Here is a 23,558-nt window from a genome sequence, read left to right as displayed (position 1 = left end):
TTTCTCCCATGGGATATCTTGTGTTAAAATACAATGATAGTCATAGAGAGTGTATGCCTTACATATTCACTTAGTGTATTTTTCTTCTGTGTAGTATGAATAAAAAAGCTGAATGACTAAAAGAGAGATGTTTTTTTGTATTGTTTTGGGATGTTTTTAAAATGTTTAATCTTTTATAGCTTTGAAATGAAATCACTTTGAAAATTCACTTATCAACCACAAATGTAAAACAACGAAATAGAAAAAAATATTCAAAGACACTCTGACTATAAATATGCTGTTTAAGAATATAAACTTAGAATGCTGTATGAGCAGTACTTTTATCTTAGTATTTAAATAAATTATAAAAATTCTAATGGAAGTCTAAATTCAGGTCCATAATCAGCTTTTTGGCACTTCTTTTTCTTCTTGGTCAGCTTCAACCCATGAAATATGCTTCATTTCTCGTCTCTGTAGAATAAAACAAGTAAAAATCTTTATGCAAACAAAATATATAAAATATTTTACAATACCATTTTATTTGTAATCAAAGTGATCTTATTTTTTCTTACTTGATATACGTTCATTTCTAATATCAACAGCTGAAATTACTTGCAATCAGACATCTAAAAGATAACATGAACAGACAAACAGACACACAGATAAAGTGCTTTCTATATAAGCTCGTGGCAGCACTTTTGATTTATTGTGCAAAGTATGAAGAACAGATGGACGGACACCAGTATGCCATAATATGTCCCGTCTCAAAAAGCAGGAGTACAAAAATTCTGGAGAACAGTGTATACCTGATATGATAAGCTATCAAGTTTGCATATACTGAATTAGTCATTCACCATAGAGGCAAGCAGGTGGCTGGTTCATGAAATGGTGAAAAACAAATCTGCATGATAATACATATGGTACCTTTGAATTTAGTTGAATTAATTTTCATTGCAAGCATCCTCAAAGCAGTTATCTTGTAATGCACATAAGTAACATTCAATGTTAAGTCCAACATGCTGGGGGTAAGTTTAATCAAAATTAATTAAGAGATTGTGGAGAAAGCTGTTGTTGAACTTTCAAAAAATGTAACAAGTTTAGTGTAGTCTGAGTTGCTCATTTGCTTTTGTTACTTTGTGTGTATGATTTTAGTTACTTTATGTTCTTTGTTGTGTATGTCTGTTTTCCATGTCTGGTCTTTGTCTCTGAATTACATTCCTTTGATTGCCGCTATTACATTGGTTCCCTTGATTACCTTTGAAACACAAGGCATGTTAGTGGTGCAAAGATAAGAGCTTAAATAATAATGGTCCAGTTCAACTATAATTTTAGAATAGGACTTGACAAACTCTATTTGCAATTGAATATTCACACAATAAAGATATTTGTTTTTGGCTTAATCATATAACAAAAGAATTTGTATACAAAAAGAGATATCTCCTGATAGCAAGTAATAGTGATTTTTACCAGAACTTAACATCTAGCTAGAGCTTGTTTATCTTGCCTCAGACATAGTTGGTTTAATACTTAATTTTCTTAATTTAATTAAGTTCTTTATATGTCACTCACCTTTTACGAGTCATTACTAAGAATCCTTTCATGCATCCTCTAATCTCTCTTGAGCAACATAGAGCACCTTCAAAACAAAATTATACTTATTATGCATTAATTCAAAATTAGATAACTTTCATATTCTGTATATAGACAGTAAAATGGAGTTATAAACATGCAACTGAAACAGGGGCTGCACTGGCTTCCAAAATTCTGTCACCAATTTTTTTTAATCAATGTTCAGAAATAAGAGCAAAAAGTGGTGCCAAAAAAAATTTCTAATTTTTTAAAATATGACAGTACTAAGTCCACTGATGAAATTCCATGAGAAGAAAAAATGAAATCAGTACAACTTATATGCCATATATATACAATTTCCAAATCGTAACACAATTTCTCTTCAAACACAAGAAATCTTACACCCCAATTCCCACTAATGAAAACTTGCATCCAATCTTCAGTGTGTGATGGACAGGTTGAAAAACTAAACTAGTATTTTTATATTTAAAATGCTAAAATCAAAACTCTGTACTACATTTGGGTCTAAAAGCACTGAATCTATTATGGTTTCAAATGATCATATCTATATTGTTAATTTCAAATTTAAAGCCTTTCTGAATTGTTAAAACAGAAGATTAACAACATAAACATGTTACATTTGTACCCATAACTATCCATATCTACATTTTAAACAAAAAAAAAAAAAATTTGTACTGTACCTTATGTGAGACAGTACCTACCTCTATCTAGTTTGTCTTACTGCGTGCACAGATAAACTTATGGAACATATACAAAATGTATTATTCCAGCATTCAAAAATGGTCATTGCTTATACTGTTTTAGTCACATTTTTCACTCGATATTTATTCCATCAATTGTAGAAGAATTACCCTTGCAGTACATAAATAAAAATCATTGCTTAAAATATGCAAACTATAAAGTTTGACTCTGCCACATTTTCCCAAAAAATGGCAAAATATTGAGAAAAAAAAAATCCAACAAAAAAGGGGGGTCTAATCCAGACCATACCCTTTAAAAAGCCATCATGTTTACATGGCTTTAGTAAACATTATCTGGAAGTGAGACGTGCTGTTGTTGTCCAGTACATGCAGCCCCACTTGTAGCAGTAAAATGGTTATGACTGAGTGATCCTTCAACTCGCGTTTATTTCCGTTTAGTAAACGACAATATCGAATACTCGGGAATGAATGATACTAACCTGTTTCTATTTTGGAAAGAACGAGTTTAAAATATTAATTGCATCCAAGATTTTGAAAGCAGTGAAAATCCTTATTATCGCGTGCTTATTCTCATGCGAAGAGTTTCTCAATGAGTTTGGAAATACAGGGGAAAGAAACGAATTATGGTGTAATGTGACAAGTTATGATTTGACCACGGACCAAAAGGTAACAACACATGGAGTCGTTCTATCGTGCATCACATTTCACACTCCTAGTATTTTAATCGTAAGTACTTTTTTATCAGGCTTTCTAAAAATCAGACAGCACGTCAAAAACCAACCCAATTTAATTTTATTTCTTGTTTAGAAACAGTTACTGATCACATAATCTTAGTTTTTTATTAGTTTGTTGCGCTAAATACAGAAAAAGTATGTACAAAAATGTAGATTGTAAATGAAATTTGCACAGAAGCATTGTTTGTTTGGTAGGTTTTCTTCACCGTGAATTACTTTTTATCCAACATGAATCACTTTTCCATTAGCAGTGTCTGAATTTTATGTTGACTGGTACTTAGCATTTGATCTAAACGGAATCTTTCAGGGTTCTCCTAAGTGTTATTTGTACAAATTTGTTGTTGAATTTGTACCAAGTCTGCAAAAATATTTAACAAAACGGACTTATTACAAAAAAATGCCTTACTAGATGTAAACTAAGATAATCATCACATTCCTTGTTTGTTGAAACTGGGGGTTACTATGGTACAGAGATGTCAAATAGATAGTGTACTTTGTGCACAATGAAAAATGTCGAGGATGAATTTCATTTTGTATAGAGTTGTGACGCCAGTATGTCTAGCTTATTATTATAGAAGCCCCTCCTCTTTCAAAATATAGTACATGCATATATTTCAAAACCACTGGAAATTTCAAGGTGATGCGTAATTTATGTAGGTTCCTTGTCCATGTATTTACAGTCTTAACTTAATTACTTTAATTATGATTGTGTATTTGCATTTGTAACGTATATTAACTTCTGTTCAGGTGTTAGAATACTGGGATATGTACTGTTGTTTGTTGTAACATTGTACTGGTGAGCATGATTGCCTTACTTAACTTACACAGATATTGATTTGAATTGATCTTTACAATGAATTTAAAAAATCAAAATCTGCAGTCAAAATGTATACGTAAAACTCAAATTTTCGTTTATTACGAGAAAATTACTACAGGTATTAACAGCTCGATATTCCGTTTTACTGTTAATTAAGTACAATATACAGGAAGTGGTCGGTTTAGCTGGGGGCACTTATAATCTAGGTAATAAATACATCCCGTAATATGGCTTCGCACGTGTTTCGTGTGGCAGATCAAGATATTTACAAAATAGGAGCTGACATAGGACCCTAAATTTACCCAAGAAAATTATGAAAATGATATATTCTATTCACTTTTATCGAAAATACGTGAAGCAACTATTTGTTTGATTATTTCTTATGCACAAATGTCACATTAAAAAATCAATTTATAAGGGGACCAAGGACAGCCGCCATAAAACCTGGTTTAATTCTCAATGTCCAAAGGAAATGCCTGTACCGAGTGACGATGACCATGGCAATGGTTGCAAACTTTCCGGTTGTACTTTGATAATACCATTTAAATTTTATGCAGACTTTTCATTTTGACTCTTATATAGAGTTTATCACTTCGATAACTTTGTTAATAACCATTCATTTGTTATGGAAAAATATTCATGTTTGTTTCTCACCCTTTGTTTTACGGTAATATTCTACACATAGCACGGAAAGCACGATACTCGCCCAATAAGTAAACTAAACCGTTGAATAGGCTTATTCTTAAGGGATATAATGTTATGATAATCTTGTCAGATCTTTAAGGATGACATTTTTTTGGTATTTCATTGATTCGCTCATGGAGTCTTTAAATAGAAATTGGACCACTATAGGAGAGTTCGCCAATCTCATTAGTGATGTCATATTCACTAATTTTCATATCATTAAGTGTTAAATTGGTTGGCAAATAAACAACGAAATAAACAATTAGCAAATTCATGATTAGAATCCCAATTTTCAAAACTTTATAACTTTGTTATTCTATATCCAATTTTGGTTCTGTAAAATGTTTCATTTAGATAAAATAATTCATATTTTATGTGTAAATTTATTACTCTTTTACTTAAAAAATAAATTTGAAATGATATTTATATGTAAACCTCTATTATCATTAAAAATTATTTTAAATTTTTTATGCTCACATAGTCTAACTACTGAATATTTATTCCGTGGATAAAAAGAGTATTATTGGCAGTGTAGAGAACCAAAAGAATTTTTCAATTACCTTAAAAAACAAAAACGTTATGATGATATAAAGTTGATGCCCCATGCCAATCAAGGGATTTTTTGCCAACCAAATCCAAATCACAGGTATGTGATGACATCACGAAGAACTCTCCTATATTTTAAAACAGTTTTTGGCATGACATTGGTTGTGTCCTTATTGTATGACGTGTGAAGCACCGTGGCTCAACCGCGCATGGGAAGAATTGAAATTGATTTTACATATGATAGGGACATCCAGACTTGGGACCGGCAAGTTATCCGGGCGGAGTTAATGTCCATTTAAAAGATTTTTCAATACTAGATCCAATACAAGGTAGATCTATTTAGGTGTAGATTACATCTTTTTGGCATTTTTTGGATGTATATATTCCTAACTTCTATTTTATTTTCATATTTTTCTGAAATATTTGATATCACTGCCTTTTACAGGTAGACTGGTATAATTAGTGCCAGTCTTTTTAAGGCTAAAAACCACTAATTCCACTTTCCATAGGCTTCTATGCTAATTTCACAATATTCAATGGCTTCTCTGGACTTTACCTTAACTTTAACCTGCAGAAGACTATATATCAGCATGATTCTACATATGTCAGCTCACAATCCTCAGAATGGCATGTGGGGTTAGCAGACTTGCAGTGCAGTACTGGTCACCGGAAGTGAAGGGTCTATAAATAGCATGGGAAATCCCAGTGTTTTCACAAGACAGGGGTATATTTAAAAATCATTATGGAGATTAGGCTTCACATCACAAGAAGCAAAATGCACCTATAAAATGTACAGAAATGTTTTTCCTTTCAGAAACTGTTTAAATTTTTTAAATAAGATGAGAACTTTTTTCACAGCACTATGAGGAACAGGGGTAATTTCTGCGTAGGACTATTTTTGCGTACGTTCCAAATGCTCATTGGTTGAATTGGTGGTCTGTAACCTTTAAGCGCAATTCAACCACGGGGAAATATGTTGGGACAATTAAACTAGTTTTTTATCAAATTGGCGCAAACGTTGAATCGAATAACGCGCAATGTACACTTTCATTGAACTTCAACGTGTAGACACTTGGTAACCAATATGAACTGTACAAAATAGTATGTTCAGTGTACACCAGGTATAGATTGTACATATAGATTCCACCGTATAGTGTTTCGAAAAGTTGAGTGGGTGAATCTTATTACACGTATGTACAATACAGTTTAATGCATGTCATATAAATTGTAGCTAGAGGTATGACAGACTTTAGAGCTTCAATTTCCCTACATGTATGTAGGCGATTTTGAAATTATACAATTAAGGATTTTTACTGTAATGTTGGAATATACTAGTATACCTTTGTCATCATCTCATCTGTAAAAGCTTCTTGTATATAACAGGAACGCACTTTTGTACACTATATACACACGGATGATCAGAACTGTAAGGGAACGAACATCTACTGCAATATTGGACAGGTAAATCCTGTCACCTGTTGAGTCACCTGTTCTGTCTGAGCCATAAAACAATTATTTTTTTTTAAATTACCTCAGGACGATTATATTCGTCACCTGGCCTGTGTAGTGTCGTACGTAAACTTAACCGAGATTTTGAAAGTGGGTTCTAAAAGGGTGGGGGTCTAGAAAAAAAGGGGTGTGTCATAGTATAATATTTCCTCATTTTCACCAAAATTTTGCATGAAATTATCCACATTAATCCAATTATATAATTTTAATACTTCTTTTTTGAATATAACAACCAAAGGATTTTGATAGGCTATTATAAAAGTCCTTGTATATAATTATATTTACTGAAAGGATCTGCTTACTAGTGAATGAGTTTTTTTTTCTTTTAATTTATATAAGGTTTTTATAATTTTACTAGCGAATTAAAACCGTACATGTAACAGGGAGTTATAATTAATTACAGGTCTATGCGTGTAACTGTCACCAATGATTTTACAGTCCATGCTTTAATTTACATTACAAAACCGAATTACTGCAGCCCGTGAAAGAGGTTCGCTTGCATGGAAGTTATTTTCTGAAATGGCACCATCCTATGGACGAACGGCAATGCCAGCATCTTACGTTAGATCTGGGTATTAAAATGTACACGTACTATGTTTAATCTAGACAAAGTCCCGAGAAAGTACAGTTTCATTCGTTAGCCCAATGATTTATATTATACATAGCATTTACCTAAATTTAACTCCTTCGCTAGCTATGAAATAACTTTTTGTACAACTATTTACTACGTTACTGGAATGCTCATCTTGTACATTCCTGCATCGATATAGCAACAAGTGTTATACGAAAGGATAATTACAGAGGAAACCTCAGATATGTATTGTCAGTCAGTGGCGAAACGGGGTGCCGAAATCACGCATGACACAAGACGCTTTTGTATACGGTTCATTCCCTGCTATGACCTCGTCCCAGCAGCGAGATAAGGGTCTCAGTATCGTATTAATTTTCCCATAGACTTCTATAGTGAAGTGCATATTTTTAGGATTTTTTAAAAAATATGTAAATTGATTCAATAAAACTTTCACTTATGTAGCATTTGTAAGGACATGTGAAAAAATAATTTACAGCAAAGAAAATAGGGTGAGTCCACGAAGATCGGACAGAAAAGTAGTCTTGAACTATAAATAGCCATTTTTCCTACTTTCACTTTCGTTTTGCACTCACCAAACCAACCCTTTCAGTGGTACATTTTTATGATATTATGTTAGATTTTCTGTTAAAAAAGTTCTTCATCTTACAGTGTGATGTTTGCCCTATTTTATAAGTCATTGTTCATATCTTTTGACAAAATATTAGTTTGTAGAGAGGCAAAAAGAAAATGCACTATATTTTTATAGCATCCATGTTTTGACGTACACCCGCTCAGGGATATGCAATACGATACTGGTACCTAAGTGTTGATGCTGCAGTCGTTCAGAAACTAACGAATTCAATACAGCAATGAATGCATACGTCAAGTTCCGACTACAGTAAGTTAGGAGTTGTACTGCTCCAGAAAATCTTCATTATTTGCTCTGACTACTCTGCTCCTGAAACAGTTTCCTCCTTCCACAGTCACAGGTTGGGAACTACAGCTGAATTCTCGTGCGATGTTTACCCATTATAAAATTAGATTTTTTTTAAAGTATTTTATTTGAAGAGGGAATATTTATTGTATCTGAAGAATCCTTTTTTTCACTGTAATTGTAATATTTAATGATTAAGTTACCGTGGTCAGGGAATTTATATTACAGGGACTGGTCACTCCTTACCAAGTTTATAATATGGAGTAGGCATTTCCTAAATCAGCGAGCATCGTGAGCTTTACTGTATATGTACCATCTTTGCAAGACTTATAAAAATAATAATGGACATTACAAAGAGGGGGAGGGCGACCCGGATGAAAATTTTTGCTTCGCAAGTGCAATATTTTTATTTATATTTAACCAGCAAGCAAAATCAATATTTCTACTTAAAAATATGTCTTGTTAAGTAATGGGGAGTTTTTTTCAGATATACTTATTTAGTGAAAAAATGAACACCCAGCCCTTTTTACAAATTTCCGGATCTGCCCAGCATATAGCTACTTATCTGTCAAAGAAGAATTAAAGTATTTGTAATCAATTCAACCTCATTTGAACATTAATTACAAGAACAAGTCACAAGTTTTCAGTCAGTAGAATAGACTTATAATTTGTTTACTTATAGTACAAAACAGGCACTACTTGACAATCCTGCAAAAAGTTTTAACTGGATTTGTTGCTTAGTATGTGTTCCTAATACATGTTAGTTCTTAAAAGTTCTTAAATAGAACTTAAAATAAGATATGCTGTGTGCAAAGATTGAAATATGTTGATTGGCATTTGTTTTTTGTTTTTTGGTTTTTTTGGAGGGGGGAGGGTGAAACAGAAAATTTTCAACAGAACCATATTGAACTCCATCTTTGCACATGTGGCTGGCATTTTAATACTTGTACAACTAAATTTGTCTAGCTGTATTTTTATTTTTTCAGAACTTTAAGTGGAGACTTGTATTTAAAAGAGAGACACTTACACATTTCTTAGAGAAGAATATTGACCAATTAAAAAGGGCAATTATCATTTGACACATTTACTGTAGCAGTAAGTACTTATACATGCAATACTCAGTGATTATTAAATAATTAAACAAATTTTTTTCATCCACAGGTATGCATTTTTTAACATAATCTTGATGACATTGTAAATAGGCTGAAACAGTTTTGCTTTGAATACACAGGAAGCTTTCATGATGCACATTTTAATAGAAAGCACACTTCAACTCGTAAAATAGTAGTGGAGATGTTTGATTTTGTTTTTCGTTTAACAGACTATCTGAAACTTTCACGCATACTGTTTGAATGATTAAAACGTCATCTAATTTTTTATATTATTAAAATTGGAAAGTTAGGCTTTATGTAAAGATATAATATATTCACTAGACCCATAAAGGGAGATAATTAAACTGATTGGTTTTTAATGTGAAAACCTTGTTAGCACAGCTCCTCCAAAACCACTCAAGGTATTTTAAAAAAAAACATGTGAAGAAATGCATCAGTAGAGATTCAATGCAGTACTTTTAGCTTTGTATATTGTAGGGACAACCTGATAATACCAGATGACTATTAATACATTGACCAACCTGGTGGATTGGGTTTTGGATCCTGTAGTGAGAGCAACATATGATAACTTGTAATTACAGGTATTCCTATATATGCATGGTAAAGCATTACTTGCACATGATTTTGATGTTTTTTTTAGGTAATCAGTTTACTTCAAATTGTTATTAATGTTGTGCACTCTGTTAGTTAATTGAGCACAAGAAGCATATTACTTGTAGTTAGTTTTTCAACTTAGCACATTAAGTTCTGTCTTTATACATGAATGAGTTCCATATAAATCAGAATACATTAATAAGTTATAAATATTTGTAAGAAACCTTTTAGAGTTGAAGACCCACAGATTATGCTTTGCATAGCTTTGAAAAGTGAGGGGGTGGTTGTTGCCTGCTGAAACTGACCAATCACCCTCATAGTAATTATTCAGCCAGTAACACAAATCATGTTTACATTAGGTTGTTACTTTATTATCTTTCAAGGTAGGTTTTTGATAATTTGCATGTTGTTAAGCATTTTTAAGATGTATAGCCTTCTACATGCTCTAGGGTTAATTACCATTGACCTTGACATCACATTTTTGTGCTTTGTTTGCATTATTTTAAATTAAAAATCTACCCAATACTATGACATTTTTAGTTCTTAACTATTTTTTAGGTATCATTATTGGTTGGGATTCTATGGTCAGAATAGCTACTGGTATACAGCAAGAAATTCCTGCAAAATTTTAGGAGGATTTTCACATTATATTTAAGAGCAACACTATCATGATCAGATCATCACTACAAAGTGTGCAGTACATAACATGAGCTTTTACTATTATTACCATCAAATGAGAAATTGAGAATCTTCTTTTGGTGATACTTGAGTACAGTTGTAAAGAAATCATCATTGCTACCTAAATATGATACATGTACATACATGTACTTGTGACTGCTAATATTATTCCCACTGAAGCTAAAGTGTTGACATTCAAGAAATAGTTTAGATGTATCAGCCTCATTCACAGAAGGGTAAAATTGGAGGAAACTGTGGGGATTTAGACATAAGCAACAAACATGTAAATTTTGAAATAGGAATATAGTTACACGTTTATTCATCAGAAGAAATCAATTCATTTTTTTCAAAACCCCACCATTGCAAAAAAGGTTTTAATTTTTTTAAATAATCATTAATAAATGTCTGCCAATTCAGGAAAAACTTAGAACATACATTATTGTACCTTACTATGATTTGATGTGCTGTAATGTGTATCAAGCATTCATTTTCTGTTTAAGTAATTTTATATCTGTTTACATTCAAGACAATATTAGGTGTTTTTATTATGTCTATGTTAGCCAAATTGGAATAGTTTATATTTAATTCCTGTCAAATTGCATGGGCATCTATTTCATATCCTTGGAAATTATGAAAGAAGGTTTAGGCGTTAATTTGCTCATTTTTGCCAAAATTTTGCACAAAATCAACCCAATTTTTACACTAAAGGGGGTGTATTAAATAAAGTTGATTTTGCATTTTAACACTTTTTGTTTAAGAATGGACATAAAATGCCAAAAAATACAGATACTTTTGTATTGAATGTGGATATGGTTATGAATTGTGATGAAAGACTAACCTTTTTGTAGTTTATCAACAATATCAGTATTTTGCAAAGCAAAAAAAAAATGAACTATATTTTGTTATAAAGCATGTTCAAGAAATAACACTTATCAAGATAATTTAGCTTCAATTCTTTTTTAAGTTGAATAATTAAATACATAAAAACATGCATATTCCTTATAAAATTTAATAAAGTAATAAATATACTTACTAAATGTGAGAATGCATTGGTTATTACTTGCTTATAAATAATAGAGATGTAAAATTATTTAAATTCTATAGCTTTATTCAATCTACACACACATTTGTACTTTCTGGTATCTTATCATAATACCTCTTCATACACATGTACCCATTTTTATATGTTTCTAACTGTATTGATTTACAAACAAAAAATCCTATGGGACAAAAATAATCCCATGGGAGAAAAAAAATCCCATGGGATTTCATGAAATCCCATGGGATAATGAAGAATCCCATGGGATAAAAAAATCCCATGATTTTTAAATTGAAACTATAAGTTTATTTTATCAAAAATTGTAAAATAAAATGCATTTCATTAAATCCCATGCGAATCTGCATCCAATGGTTACTCACATGACATGGTAGGTTGAAGAAAAAGCGGCGCAAGATTTGCAATTCAGTGTTTTGCAAATTTAAATTGTCTTGTGTTTATATACAATAAAAAACTGGGGCCGGAACGACTTTGGGCCGGACAGGTTTGGGGCCGGAACGACTTGCATCCGAACAAAAGAATTTTCCTCGTGGAAGTGTATATTGAGCATGCTCTTCGCATGCTCATGGACTACCCCAACATTAGCACAAAAGAGTCTACTTTTATGATTCAGATGTCAATATGTTCCCTTTAAAATTCTGTTCTAAATTTGTACAAGGTAGGCTTATCTCCGCGAAATGTCATAGCTAATACACACTTAGAATACCGCATAAATTAAGAATTTAAAAAAAAAATCATAAGGCGAAGCTTAATACGACCGCAGATACTGAACTCACAACCGCTGGGGCAAGTAAGGAGACACGTACTTGGTTCAGCTCCGAGTTTGATTGTGACACAATATAAAATTCAAAGACTGAAGTCTTCAAAGTCGTTAATCGTCAAATATTCTATGCCAATTAGTTTGGTTTGCTTTCAACACCAAGGCGAATTTAATGCTCTACAAAACTTAACTCCCCAATAGGAACTACTCGGCCATTTCCGCTACACTTAAAATAAGTGTAACTAGAAAGGCTGAGGAATTACGATTGCTTAACTCCCAATCAATCAGCGATGTTCTCATTTCACCATAAACCCTGGCGTAGATACATGTATGGACTTAATTCAGAATTTAAAAAATCACAAATTTTAGTAAACTGAAATGTGAAGATTTTAGGTCGATTGATAATATACATTCATGTACTTTTGCATCTCACACCTTTTGAAGTATCGTGCATTTGTACATTACTAGTAAAATAATTGTATTCCTTTTTCGAATATATACTTGTCATTTTAGAACATTTAAAAGCTCATTAGAGCTTGTATTGTAATATGTTATATATACCGACTTTACTTTTGAACTTTGTCCTATAACGCAACAGTTCATCAATCGGATAGGAACGGCGAACTCTAAGCTAATTTTGATATGCTCTATTTAAAATCGGATGCCTTCGTAACCGTGATGACCTGAATGTTTCTCAATCAATACAAATCGGATACCAGGCGTTTCTGAGCTATATTACAGAAAGTTCAATGTTAACCGATCATTTCATCGTTTAATGTAAACTTCCCGCTCTTATACAAGTAAAAAACGCACACAGAACACACGTACACGAATGGTATATAAAACGTACATTTTGATCTCACATAAAGCTAGAATTGTCTGTTCTACGGCACCGACCAGCAGCATACTGAGGTTTAGTAATATATAATTATGCAAATCATATACAAATGTACAGTACTGAACTTAAGAGTGCAAGAGGTCACCAGCAACATTAGCGACTAAAAATAGGTCTAATACAGAAATGGCCGTGAAAAGGAAGAAGTGCAACAATTATGGAATAGCATCACACGATATGGGACTCCATAATAAAATTACGTACCAAATATCTAGTGCCTGCTGAGAAATATGTTAACGAAATATTTTCCCCGCCCACCATCCGCCCGACCAACATCACCATTCTAATAAGCCGAGTGCAACCTGGTCAAAATTGACCAGAATCGAAGTGGGTCCTTTTTGCCCATTAGGGTACAGTATACAGTTAATACAGGCGAATCTATCGTACAAGGAAACTGACCCGGTCAAATTTTGTAAAACTTAGCATCAAAAGTGGAAATTTGGTGGACATATTGATTAAATGTAGTTTGTACATTTATGCACAGATATATCAGCAGTGGGATGACTCAAATACCTCAAAATCCAAAAGCATTGCCTTAACGTTAACAAATGAGACGATCTACATACACAACGTAGCGAACAGAATAAAAAAGATTACACAGAAATTAAAGATAAGGGAAACAAGACGTCACACAAATCTGAACTCCCACAAAAAAGCACGAGCGGCATTATGTGCTCCGAAAGGGTAAGCCCGTCCTGCCCCGCCAGCGATACCCGCAATATAGCAAATAAACCAAGCAACAATAATACAACTCCGCGACACGTGTCACCCACTACTGCCACTTGGGTGTAATCATTCTAACTACAAGTATCATGTTGCAAGCGTAGTATATTGCATGAAAATAGTGGACAAATACTGATGGTAAACACGAGTATTATCCGGAATATTTCAGTTACCTGCCGAGTAAGGTTCTTTCCTAAGCCTCCAGTTTGTATGAAACCATCCAAATGCTTGTTTGGAAAGTGATACTTTAAAAATTGAAATAACGCGTGAAGAAGAAGCAAGTCTAAAATTCTATTTAAAAAAATCCTTTTTTCATGATCACAGCACAATTGTAATCGCAAAAACAAGTGAGTAGCTCTGTTTGCTACACTATAATCTTTGTTCTTAATTCCAAAAAAGTGTTTTAAAGTTTGAATGCTGTAAATAATCACTTTGTTCAATACTTAAACGCCAATTTAAAACATTTTCCGGGAGTAAGGGTACATATCTTAACTCAATAAACAGCTGTACATACCATGAGAGCGTGATTTGCTCCTCTACACAATGGCAGGAAAATAAATTATCATACCACAACTCACAAGTTTTACTAGAGCTAACAGTTTTTGTACTTCGAATTTCTTACAAAAGGGCACCTAGAGAATTAAGTCATCACTATGTTTAGACTATCCTGGGTGTGGCATTATTTAAGCAACTTCGCGAGCATTTCTGAAACAGCGAAGGGCGCCCACACTAGTGGTGCTCCTGGACCATACCTCTATTTTTCCCCGAGAAAAACACGAAAAATCTCAAAGAAGTCCCAGAAATCAGAAATTAAAAATCGAATTTTCTACAAAAAGTATAGACTCTCATAAACAGTCGTGTAAAGTGAACAAGGTGTTCTCAAGTTAGGAGGTTGAGATGGGGGCTTGGAAGATTTAATTCTAAATATCAAAATATTTATTTTCACTGTACTACCGGTTAAATATTTTTTCACATACATTGAATCAAATTATTTATTTTCACTACGTAAATGTATGATGTTCAGATCAGAGTAATTTATGATAAATACAGCTATGTTAATGCTATTGTCGGCATATGTATTATCTTCTGGTGATGGCAGGTGCCAACGCCAATAACGAAAGCATGATACATATACATTTTTAATAAAGTTTGGCTCAACAGAATAAATGTAATTTAATTTTCATCCATTCATATTCATTCATGTTGATTATTACAGATACTTAAGTACAGCTCTGCCTAAAAACCAGGCAGAGGTTTATAACAGGTGATTCATTCAATTTTTAATCCCAAATATTTTTTATTGCAAATTCTTCTGTAGGCCCCAGAGAAACTTTATCAGGAAATATAAGTGCAAATAAAAGTAGTCCACTGGAGATATTAAAAGAACAATCTGTTATATGGAACAAATATACATAAACTATGACAGGACGCCAAGTGATGGTATAAACTCATACAGACCTTTGGTCCAGATAAGTAATTAACCTAAAATACTAATCTTATGACTAAATTAGTTTCCACTTGTCCATTAAATTTTGAACGAAATATGTTGCAAGGCAATTGTGGATGGTCCATACTAGTTATCTGAAGATGCAAGACTATAGAAACATAGGATCAATGGGCCTCCAGGCTAATAGATCAACTATAACTAAGACAGACATAAGCTGACATGGTCATTTATGGAGTTACTGACTATTATGTATATACATGTATGTACACTGATATAATTACACATAATAAAAAATACTAATGAAATAAACGAATGCATAGGGAGCAAAACACTGAGATTGACAGTACAAGAGCAATGCCTATACTTAATCAAAGAGGCTTGTTCCCACTATCAAATATGCAGCCCCACTAGTATACTATCGGCACTGCATATTTGATAGTAGGAGCAAGCCCCTGTGATTCAGCAGCCAATACTACTTACATGTCATATGTACATGGTAAATTTTATAAGTGATATTTCAAGTTTAAGGTAGACCTGTGTCAGTGTTACAAATCTTTTGTCTATATACATAATCAATATCTGTATATGTTTTGATTGGAAGTCTGTGTAAACATGTAAATATTAAGTATGAGGATGTTTTCTTTAAAGTGTAATATTGTAATGGTATTCCTTATTACACTTTGATCTCTGATGTCAATAAGTGTATGTGTACATTAACTTCTTTGGTATTGTAAGAAAATTTTGGTCCTTTATTTCAATGTGCAATTAATTCACTGTCATACAAGTACAACTTATGAGCTCTGATTACACTGAAAGGTAACTGCACCTGATTACACTGAAAGGTAACTGCACCTGAATACACTGAAAGGTAACTGCACCCTGTTTCATACAGAAATTTCCACTTGAGGATATGATAAATCCTTCTTGCTCAATCAAATGGCATCAAATTTGAAGAAAAACTCGTGGGTTTGAGGGCGCCTAGGATAAGGACAGAACCCTTAGAATACTGCAGGTAATAGGTTTTGTGGATATTGACAGTTTACTAAGCATCTAGAAATCTGTCTAGTTCATTGGTTCCTAGAATAGTGTAAGGTCCATGCATTCCTAGAAAAATGTTAGGATCCTGGGCTCTAAACTCCTGGAATACTGATAGCCTATTACACTCCTAGAATACTGACAGCTTACTGCACTCCAGGAATACTGAAAACTTACTGGCTCCTGTAATACTGACATGGTACTGTACCACTATATCTGACAGTTTATTGCACATCTACAATGTAGACTAGGGACAGATTACTGCACTCCTAGAAAAATGAAAAATTACTGTGCTCATATAATACTTTTAAGTTTATAGTACTTATAAGTTCCTATAATACTGATAGGTTAATGTCTTCCCAGCATTCTGACAGTTTACTGCATTCCTATAATACTGATAGATTAATGTCTTCCCAACATTCTGACAGTTTACCGCATACCTATAATACTGATAGGTTAATGTCTTCCCAGCATTCTGACAGTTTACCGCATACCTATAATACTGATAGGTTAATGTCTTCCCAGCATTCTGACAGTTTACTGCATTCCTATAATAATGACAGGTTAATGTATTCGCAGCATTTTGACAGTTCATTCCTACAATACTGACATTTTACTACTTTCTCCTATTAAACTTACTGTCATACTTCTAGAATACTGACAGTCTACTGAGCTCCTTGAACACTATCAGGTAACTGGGATCCTGTCAATCTGTCATATTACTGAGCTACTAGGTTGCAAAAGGGTAAAATGAGCTTAGAAACTTCTTGTGACCAGGCCCTTATATATTTGGAAAGGTTATTTGTAAACATATAGTGTACATACTGACAGGTAAGAGAGTTTTCTTGGATAATGACAGTACCTGAGCTCCTGTAATACTGATTCTGTTGCATTAACTGGAACAGTTTTCCCATTTTCATATCTAAATGGTCTGGTCACCATTCACCAACACAATTATACCAGCATCTGATTGGAAGTAGATGTAATCAAGCTCATATATATTAACAGCCAGAAAAAAGAATTATTTCAGGATTCTTCAACTCCTCCCTTGATACTGACAGACAACTAAAACCTTCCATAATATTGCCAAGTAACTTGTCTCCCCCCTGATACTGACACGACAGATATCTGAACTCCATAGCACTGCCTGGTAACTCTTCTCCTTCGTTGATACTGACAGAAAATTAAACTCGTCTGTGACATGCAAGGCAACCTGTCTCCTCACTTATACTGACAAATAACTGGACTCCTCCATAACACTGCCAGGTAACTTGACCTTCCTGATACTGACAGATAGCTGATCTCCTCCATGATACTGCCAGGTAAGTTGTAGCCATTCTGAAACTGACAGAAAGTTGAACTCCTCCATAATACTGCGAGGTAACTTGTCTCCTCCCTGATACTGGCAGATACCTGAACTCCTCCATAAAATTTCTGAGTAACTTGTTGCTTCCCTGATACTGACAGATAACTGAATTTATCTCTGGTATTGATAGGTACCTAGTCTCTTCTACAATACTGACAAATAATGAAATTATATGATAATTACAGATAACTGATCTCCTTTATGTTACTGAGAGGTAACCTACATTTTCTGGCACTGAGAAGAACCAAAACAGTCTTTTATACTGACAGGTATATTTCTTATGACACTGACAGATATCTAATCACTTTTTTGACAGGTATCTGATCTCCTCCAAGATACTGACAGGAACCTGATCTCCTCTGTGATGCTGGCAGGTACCTGAGCACCTATCATCATATCAGGTAAATATATAACAAAATGTGAGTGTGGATGTAATAATCAAAACAGCCCTCAGTGTTAAACAATAAAAAAATGTCAGTTTAGAAATTAAGAAATCACTACTATTATCAGACTATGCCCTGAATTGCATGGTACATGTACAGAGATGCTAGAGAGAATTTCTTAAAGGATCTTCAAAACTGATGCTAAATGTCAGTATAAAATAATATAGTTATCATCAAATTACATGTTGCTGGTGTCTGAGACATAAAGTATCAAGCAGTAAGTACAAAGATACAACAAAAACTGTGAGCAAATCTTACTAAAGCATTACAATATGGTCAAAATATTAACAAAGTTTTCAAAGATGTTGCTTTAGTCTGAATAAAAAGCTTCTTTAAAAGATCAAATGGCTGTGATAAGCAGTTGTAGAGAAAACTGTACACAAAAAGTTATTAGCAGACTAACAGAAGGACATACCAGCAAATAGACACTATGATCACTAGATGCCTCCAGCATAGCGGGGAGTACAAAAATTGCAAACATAAAATTGAAACATGTAGCAAAAGCAAATAAATCAATTGTTAAAACACTTAAAAGGAAGAACCTGTTTTGTACCTTATACTTATTGAATGATGGCTGAGGCAGGATTTTTCTTCCCTTTGGGTTGTTCATAACAATAGATGTATCAATGAACACCTTGCCCTGTACACGATCATTTAATGTAGATGGTGGTACACCAAAAGCTCGAGCAGCAAATTTTACGGCAACTTTTTTTTCTTTTACATACAGATATGCTGCTACAAGCTGCTCATAACTGTAGGTCTTGTAATTCCTTTTGTAAGCTCTTTTCATACGCTCTGCAGGACTTGGAATAAGCTGAAAATACATATGTAAAGTCAATGAACATGTGATAAAACAACATTAACTATGCTGTAGATTCTTTTATATGCATTTCCAGATACTGACATCAAACTAGATCAAACTTATACAAGTTTATTAAGTCAATCAGAGGCCCTCAAAGGACATAAACATTACAAACATGAAAAATTGGTGTTATCAAAGACAGACAATAATAAAATGCAAGTTATTTTAAATAGAGCTTCTAGCATAATCATAATTTATATACTGTGAAAGTACTATTGTATGTGGGGTACCAATTTTCATGGTCTTAATGTGTTTGGTAACCACGAAATTTCCAATATGTTTGTATAATAAAGTTGTCAATTAAGAAATACCGGTTAGTTTATGGGACTCAAATTTATCATTGTTCTAAAATGGATTGACAATTAATGCAGCCATATTCTACCTTATGCGATAGCACAAGGTAAAAAAAGTCTATATGAATTATTTTGCGTCTAATAGTTTCCTTGTGTTTATAAAAAGATGCTACCTATGTATATTCCACAAAATGGTGTCCATTGTAAAATAAAATTCTATGATAGCAGTAAAATTAGGACAAACGTATCTATGATATCGAATATCAGACAATATGTCTATGACTTCGAACACTGTTTTACCATGGTTGTGGTCCTTTGAAGCATGGCATATTAGAATTATTGATGTATTACATTTGTGTATACATTCATGCTTAATGTGAGGCTGTGAAAAATGAAGTTTTTGAAGTCTAATCAGAAATTTAACTAATAATTGTAACTACCATTAGATTCCCATTAGTTCACTCAGGTAGTTAACTAATAGACTTACCTACCTCAGAATTATCAAAATCTGCGCTAGTATAAAGGTCAGAGGTCGAAGATCCTGATTCATTCATCAGGTTTTCATACTCAGGGTCTAAAACTTCTTCCTGAAAAGATGAACACAGAGTTCTTATTGTACATGGTTTTGAGTTTTATAGTTTTCTTTACTCTAATAACAAGAAACAAGTTTTCCTTTTCTACACAAAGCTATATGTCCCCCATTGCTAATGAGATTTGAAACTGCCAATTTCTCAGAACTCCTACAAAAATTTGTTTTAATGAAATCATGGTGAAGTTCACACATCTACATAACATAACAAAACATTCGACCAAATGCAGAATGCAATTACCAAGCAGTTTCAGGAGAGATTGAAGGGTCCATCAGGTATACAATTGAGAAATCTTGAAATGGAAGTTACATTAAGCCTAATAGGAAAGTTTTTTTGTTTATTTAGATAAAATTTTGAAAAACATTTCCCAGAGTTCGTATGTACTATAGAAATGGATCTGCAGTAAAAAAAAATTAAAATACATTGAAAAATGAATTTCTAAGAATTTTTTTATGAAGATTTATAAAACTGAAACAGACTATTCATAACACAATATTATTAAGACTCCAATATGTTTTCATTTACACATCCATCATGTTGAAAATAACCTTGCCTTGATATCAGGATTATCTGACTCCAGGACAGGGGCATTCATTTTCTGTAGGATGCTCTCTGTAATACTGTCATCATTAGAACTGTCTTCCTTTGTAGCTTGCTCTGTACGTAATGCAGCTATAGTATGGCCATGTGCACGCTATCACAAAATTCCAGTAATATTTTAATTCACTAGCAGAAAATAGTAATAAAATGTTGAACAAAAACACTTTCTCATCAATTTCTTCACTTTTTCTGATTTTCTTTTATAACAAAAAATTGCATTCAGTCAATAAGAACTATTAACATCTAAAATCGAATTCAAAACTAGAAAACTGAGCAAAGCTAACTTGGTGATACCCCTTCCCCTTCTTTGAAAACATATAGGAAACCCCAAAACTAAATTCAGATGGAAAACAAAAAATGGATTTGCACAAGGGCATCATGTGAATTTTTCATCCAATTTTATTCAGCAATTGAGAGGAGTTGCAAATTAGAACTGCAGACAACTGGACAATCAGAATGATCACTAAATAACGCCTGTTTTTCAAGCAGGAGTATTATCTTTGTCTATGATTTGGATGTTTATCTACTTTTTGGACAGTTAGATTGTTTGCAATATCACACCATGAATGATGTAATAGGAACTGGTGATATAAAACATTCACTGTTTTGATTGTTTTCTGTGTGATTTTGTTTCATTTTCTACAAAACCTGATTGGTCGCAGCGATGCTATGACATTTCTTTTAATGTTGTTCTCCCGACAATATTGGCAATGTCATAGATAGATGATTGCTAGAATTTTGGCCATGACAGATGCCTAATGTCAAGCGGGCCAAATTTTTTTCTCAAAAAATCACAAGAGAAAAGTTTACAACATCACAGCAAACAAGCATCCTTGAGTTTGTTATGATGTTGAAATTAATGAAGTGAGTTGATATTTTGTGCTATTCAACTTTAACTAATTATGAAACCTATAATTTCTTGATGCAGTTTGATATGACTGTACACTTCAAACCCTTGTACATGTATGTACATGTATATATGGACATTAAATCTGACATGGATTGTGATTAAATATACAATATAAAATATATAAAAATAAAGACCTTCACAGAGCTCAGTGGTTGAAATGTCATAAAGAATGAAAAAAAATTTGAATTCAGACCAAAAACAAAAAAGTAGATTTTTTAGGGGTGTGGTTCCTTAGACCTCTTATAACCCAAAAATGGTCCAAAAAGCATAAAATCTGTTTGATACATTTGTTTTCCAGAATTCCATAAGAAACGCAATAAAAAGGAATGATCAAAATCAGAGAAGAATAAAAAAAAACATTCTACACAGGTTTTAATAAAACACCAAATTTTTACCCTTTTGGCATCTTATTCTATAAAGGTAGGATGCCACCAGAAATAGAGAGGAATGGGTAGGGTAGGATAAATTTCCAAAACCCTAAAATACAAAAAAATTAGGTTAATTAAAGTAATAAGTCTCGTTGCACATCTACATATGATTCCTAACCTTCCTTTGTAATTTCATTAAAATCTACAGAACTGTTTAGGGAGGAGTAAGGCTTTAAACACGGTGTTAAAACATGTAAAACCACGAAGTGTGATTATCTCCCTTTGGAGGCACTGAACAATAGTTACATTCTTTAAAGCACATCAACATATGGTGTATTACTTTTTTTGTACCTTAATATAAAATTTCCTCAAATTCTATTGAAGGTTTGAATGGACAGACACTGTGATTCTTATATATCCCCAAACTTTTTTTTAGCGAATATGAATATATTTTGTGTTGTGCCTATCTATGGTATTATAATTATTCCAAACTTAAACATTTTACCTCATAATTCAGTTCAGAAAATACATCTTCAAGATTATCTCCCTTTTTCAGTCGCTTAACAATTTTGTGGATGTCTTCTAGTGAAATGATTGAATCATCTATTTGTACTTGACCCTGCACACGATTGTGGAGAGTGGATGATGGGACACCAAACACACGAGCAGCTGTCTTTACAGGCATTTTCAACTCCTTCACACATTTGTAAGCAGCAACAAGCATTTCATGACTGTAACTTTTATAATGATGGGAACGTCTTGAAATTCGTTTCTGTAAAAAATAAATATGTATTCAGTAGAATACTATGTTTCTATTTATATGTATACTGACGCTACACTTCTAAATTTAGATCAGGATATAAACCATTTCATTCCGTAATTACACATGTACTCTAAGCCAATCATGGCGGAAAATTACAACACTCAAGTCCATCTCAAAAATACATTATCTACATATGTAATATATATAAATTAAGAACTTTCACTCAGTCAATACTTTATATATGGACCTGTTAGATTATATTGACTTCGGACCTCATCCTTAGTCAATACAATCCAAACAGGTCCATATAATGTATTGACTTAGTTAAAAGTCCATAATTGATAAATATAAACCTGGTATATACATGTACATTGATATCTGAACGGTATTTGTCTGCAAACATCTGTGTTGTCAACAATCTTATTAGATACTGAAATTTCAGAGTAATTGTACCTTAATGATGTCACCTGTTGTCAATTTGAACTAAAAACTGATTTGTCAAATATGCAGAATGGAGAGTAAATTGTTTGTAATAGAGGCTACAAAAATAAAAACTGAAGACTAAATCATGTTTCAAATGTGATTCTTGAGCAACCCTGACCAACTTCAACACACCAATGAGCACACCAGTCAAGTTCTAGAGGACACTGCAGTGTTTTAGGATTCCTATTTCCCGTTATTCGGGGCAAGTGAAATTTGGGCAAGGGAAAGTTATGTACTTAGTTACACTTTCCCGTGGCAGGTTGAAAACTTCATATGCTGTAAGGATTTGTTTTGTTAGGAATGCAGTCATTGACTGTGGGAAAGTTGATTTAATATGGATTTTTCCCGAGGAAACATCAATTTCTGAAAAATCCTAGAACACTGCATTGATGGTACCAGTATTTGTAATGTATAAGCTTCTAAAATTCTTTAATTCATCTAAAAAACTTCCCACCTTAATGCATTTCATGTGTTAGGAGTAAGGCAAGGAATTGTTTCAATTGTTATACATGTG

General features: G+C 33.0%; 1 protein-coding gene and 3 long non-coding RNA genes across 5 annotated transcripts in view; 2 read left to right on the top strand and 2 right to left on the bottom strand.

The window, feature by feature from the left end:
• LOC148622810 (uncharacterized) overlaps window positions 1–23,558 on the bottom strand; it is a 54,725-nt gene that overhangs the window by 14,763 nt on the left and 16,404 nt on the right. For both annotated transcript variants that reach the window (XM_088573025.1, XM_088573026.1), the window contains exons 4-7: window positions 22,304–22,570; window positions 20,474–20,614; window positions 19,822–19,917; window positions 18,729–18,989 (exon numbers count right to left, since the gene is read on the bottom strand). In XM_088573025.1, coding sequence (XP_088429151.1) covers window positions 18,729–18,989; window positions 19,822–19,917; window positions 20,474–20,614; window positions 22,304–22,570 — 765 coding nt within the window. The remainder of the gene's footprint in view (window positions 1–18,728; window positions 18,990–19,821; window positions 19,918–20,473; window positions 20,615–22,303; window positions 22,571–23,558) is intronic.
• Window positions 302–2,908, bottom strand: LOC148622813 (uncharacterized). The gene is made up of 3 exons (XR_015920700.1): window positions 2,750–2,908; window positions 1,549–1,615; window positions 302–450 (listed from the first exon to the last, which is right to left on the bottom strand). It is a non-coding gene; the product is annotated as an uncharacterized LOC148622813 (long non-coding RNA).
• LOC148622812 (uncharacterized) lies at window positions 7,837–11,738 on the top strand. The gene is made up of 4 exons (XR_015920701.1): window positions 7,837–8,029; window positions 9,052–9,160; window positions 9,655–9,758; window positions 10,330–11,738. It is a non-coding gene; the product is annotated as an uncharacterized LOC148622812 (long non-coding RNA).
• Window positions 12,028–22,478, top strand: LOC148622811 (uncharacterized). Its single transcript, XR_015920702.1, has 3 exons — window positions 12,028–12,164; window positions 18,049–18,133; window positions 22,355–22,478. It is a non-coding gene; the product is annotated as an uncharacterized LOC148622811 (long non-coding RNA).

Source organism: Perna viridis, chromosome 3 (assembly GCF_037379345.1).
Source record: "Perna viridis isolate PV_CMFRI_1.1 ecotype Kerala chromosome 3, ASM3737934v1, whole genome shotgun sequence".
NCBI lineage: Eukaryota > Metazoa > Mollusca > Bivalvia > Mytilida > Mytilidae > Perna > Perna viridis.
This window is presented reverse-complemented; position numbering and strand designations above follow the sequence as displayed.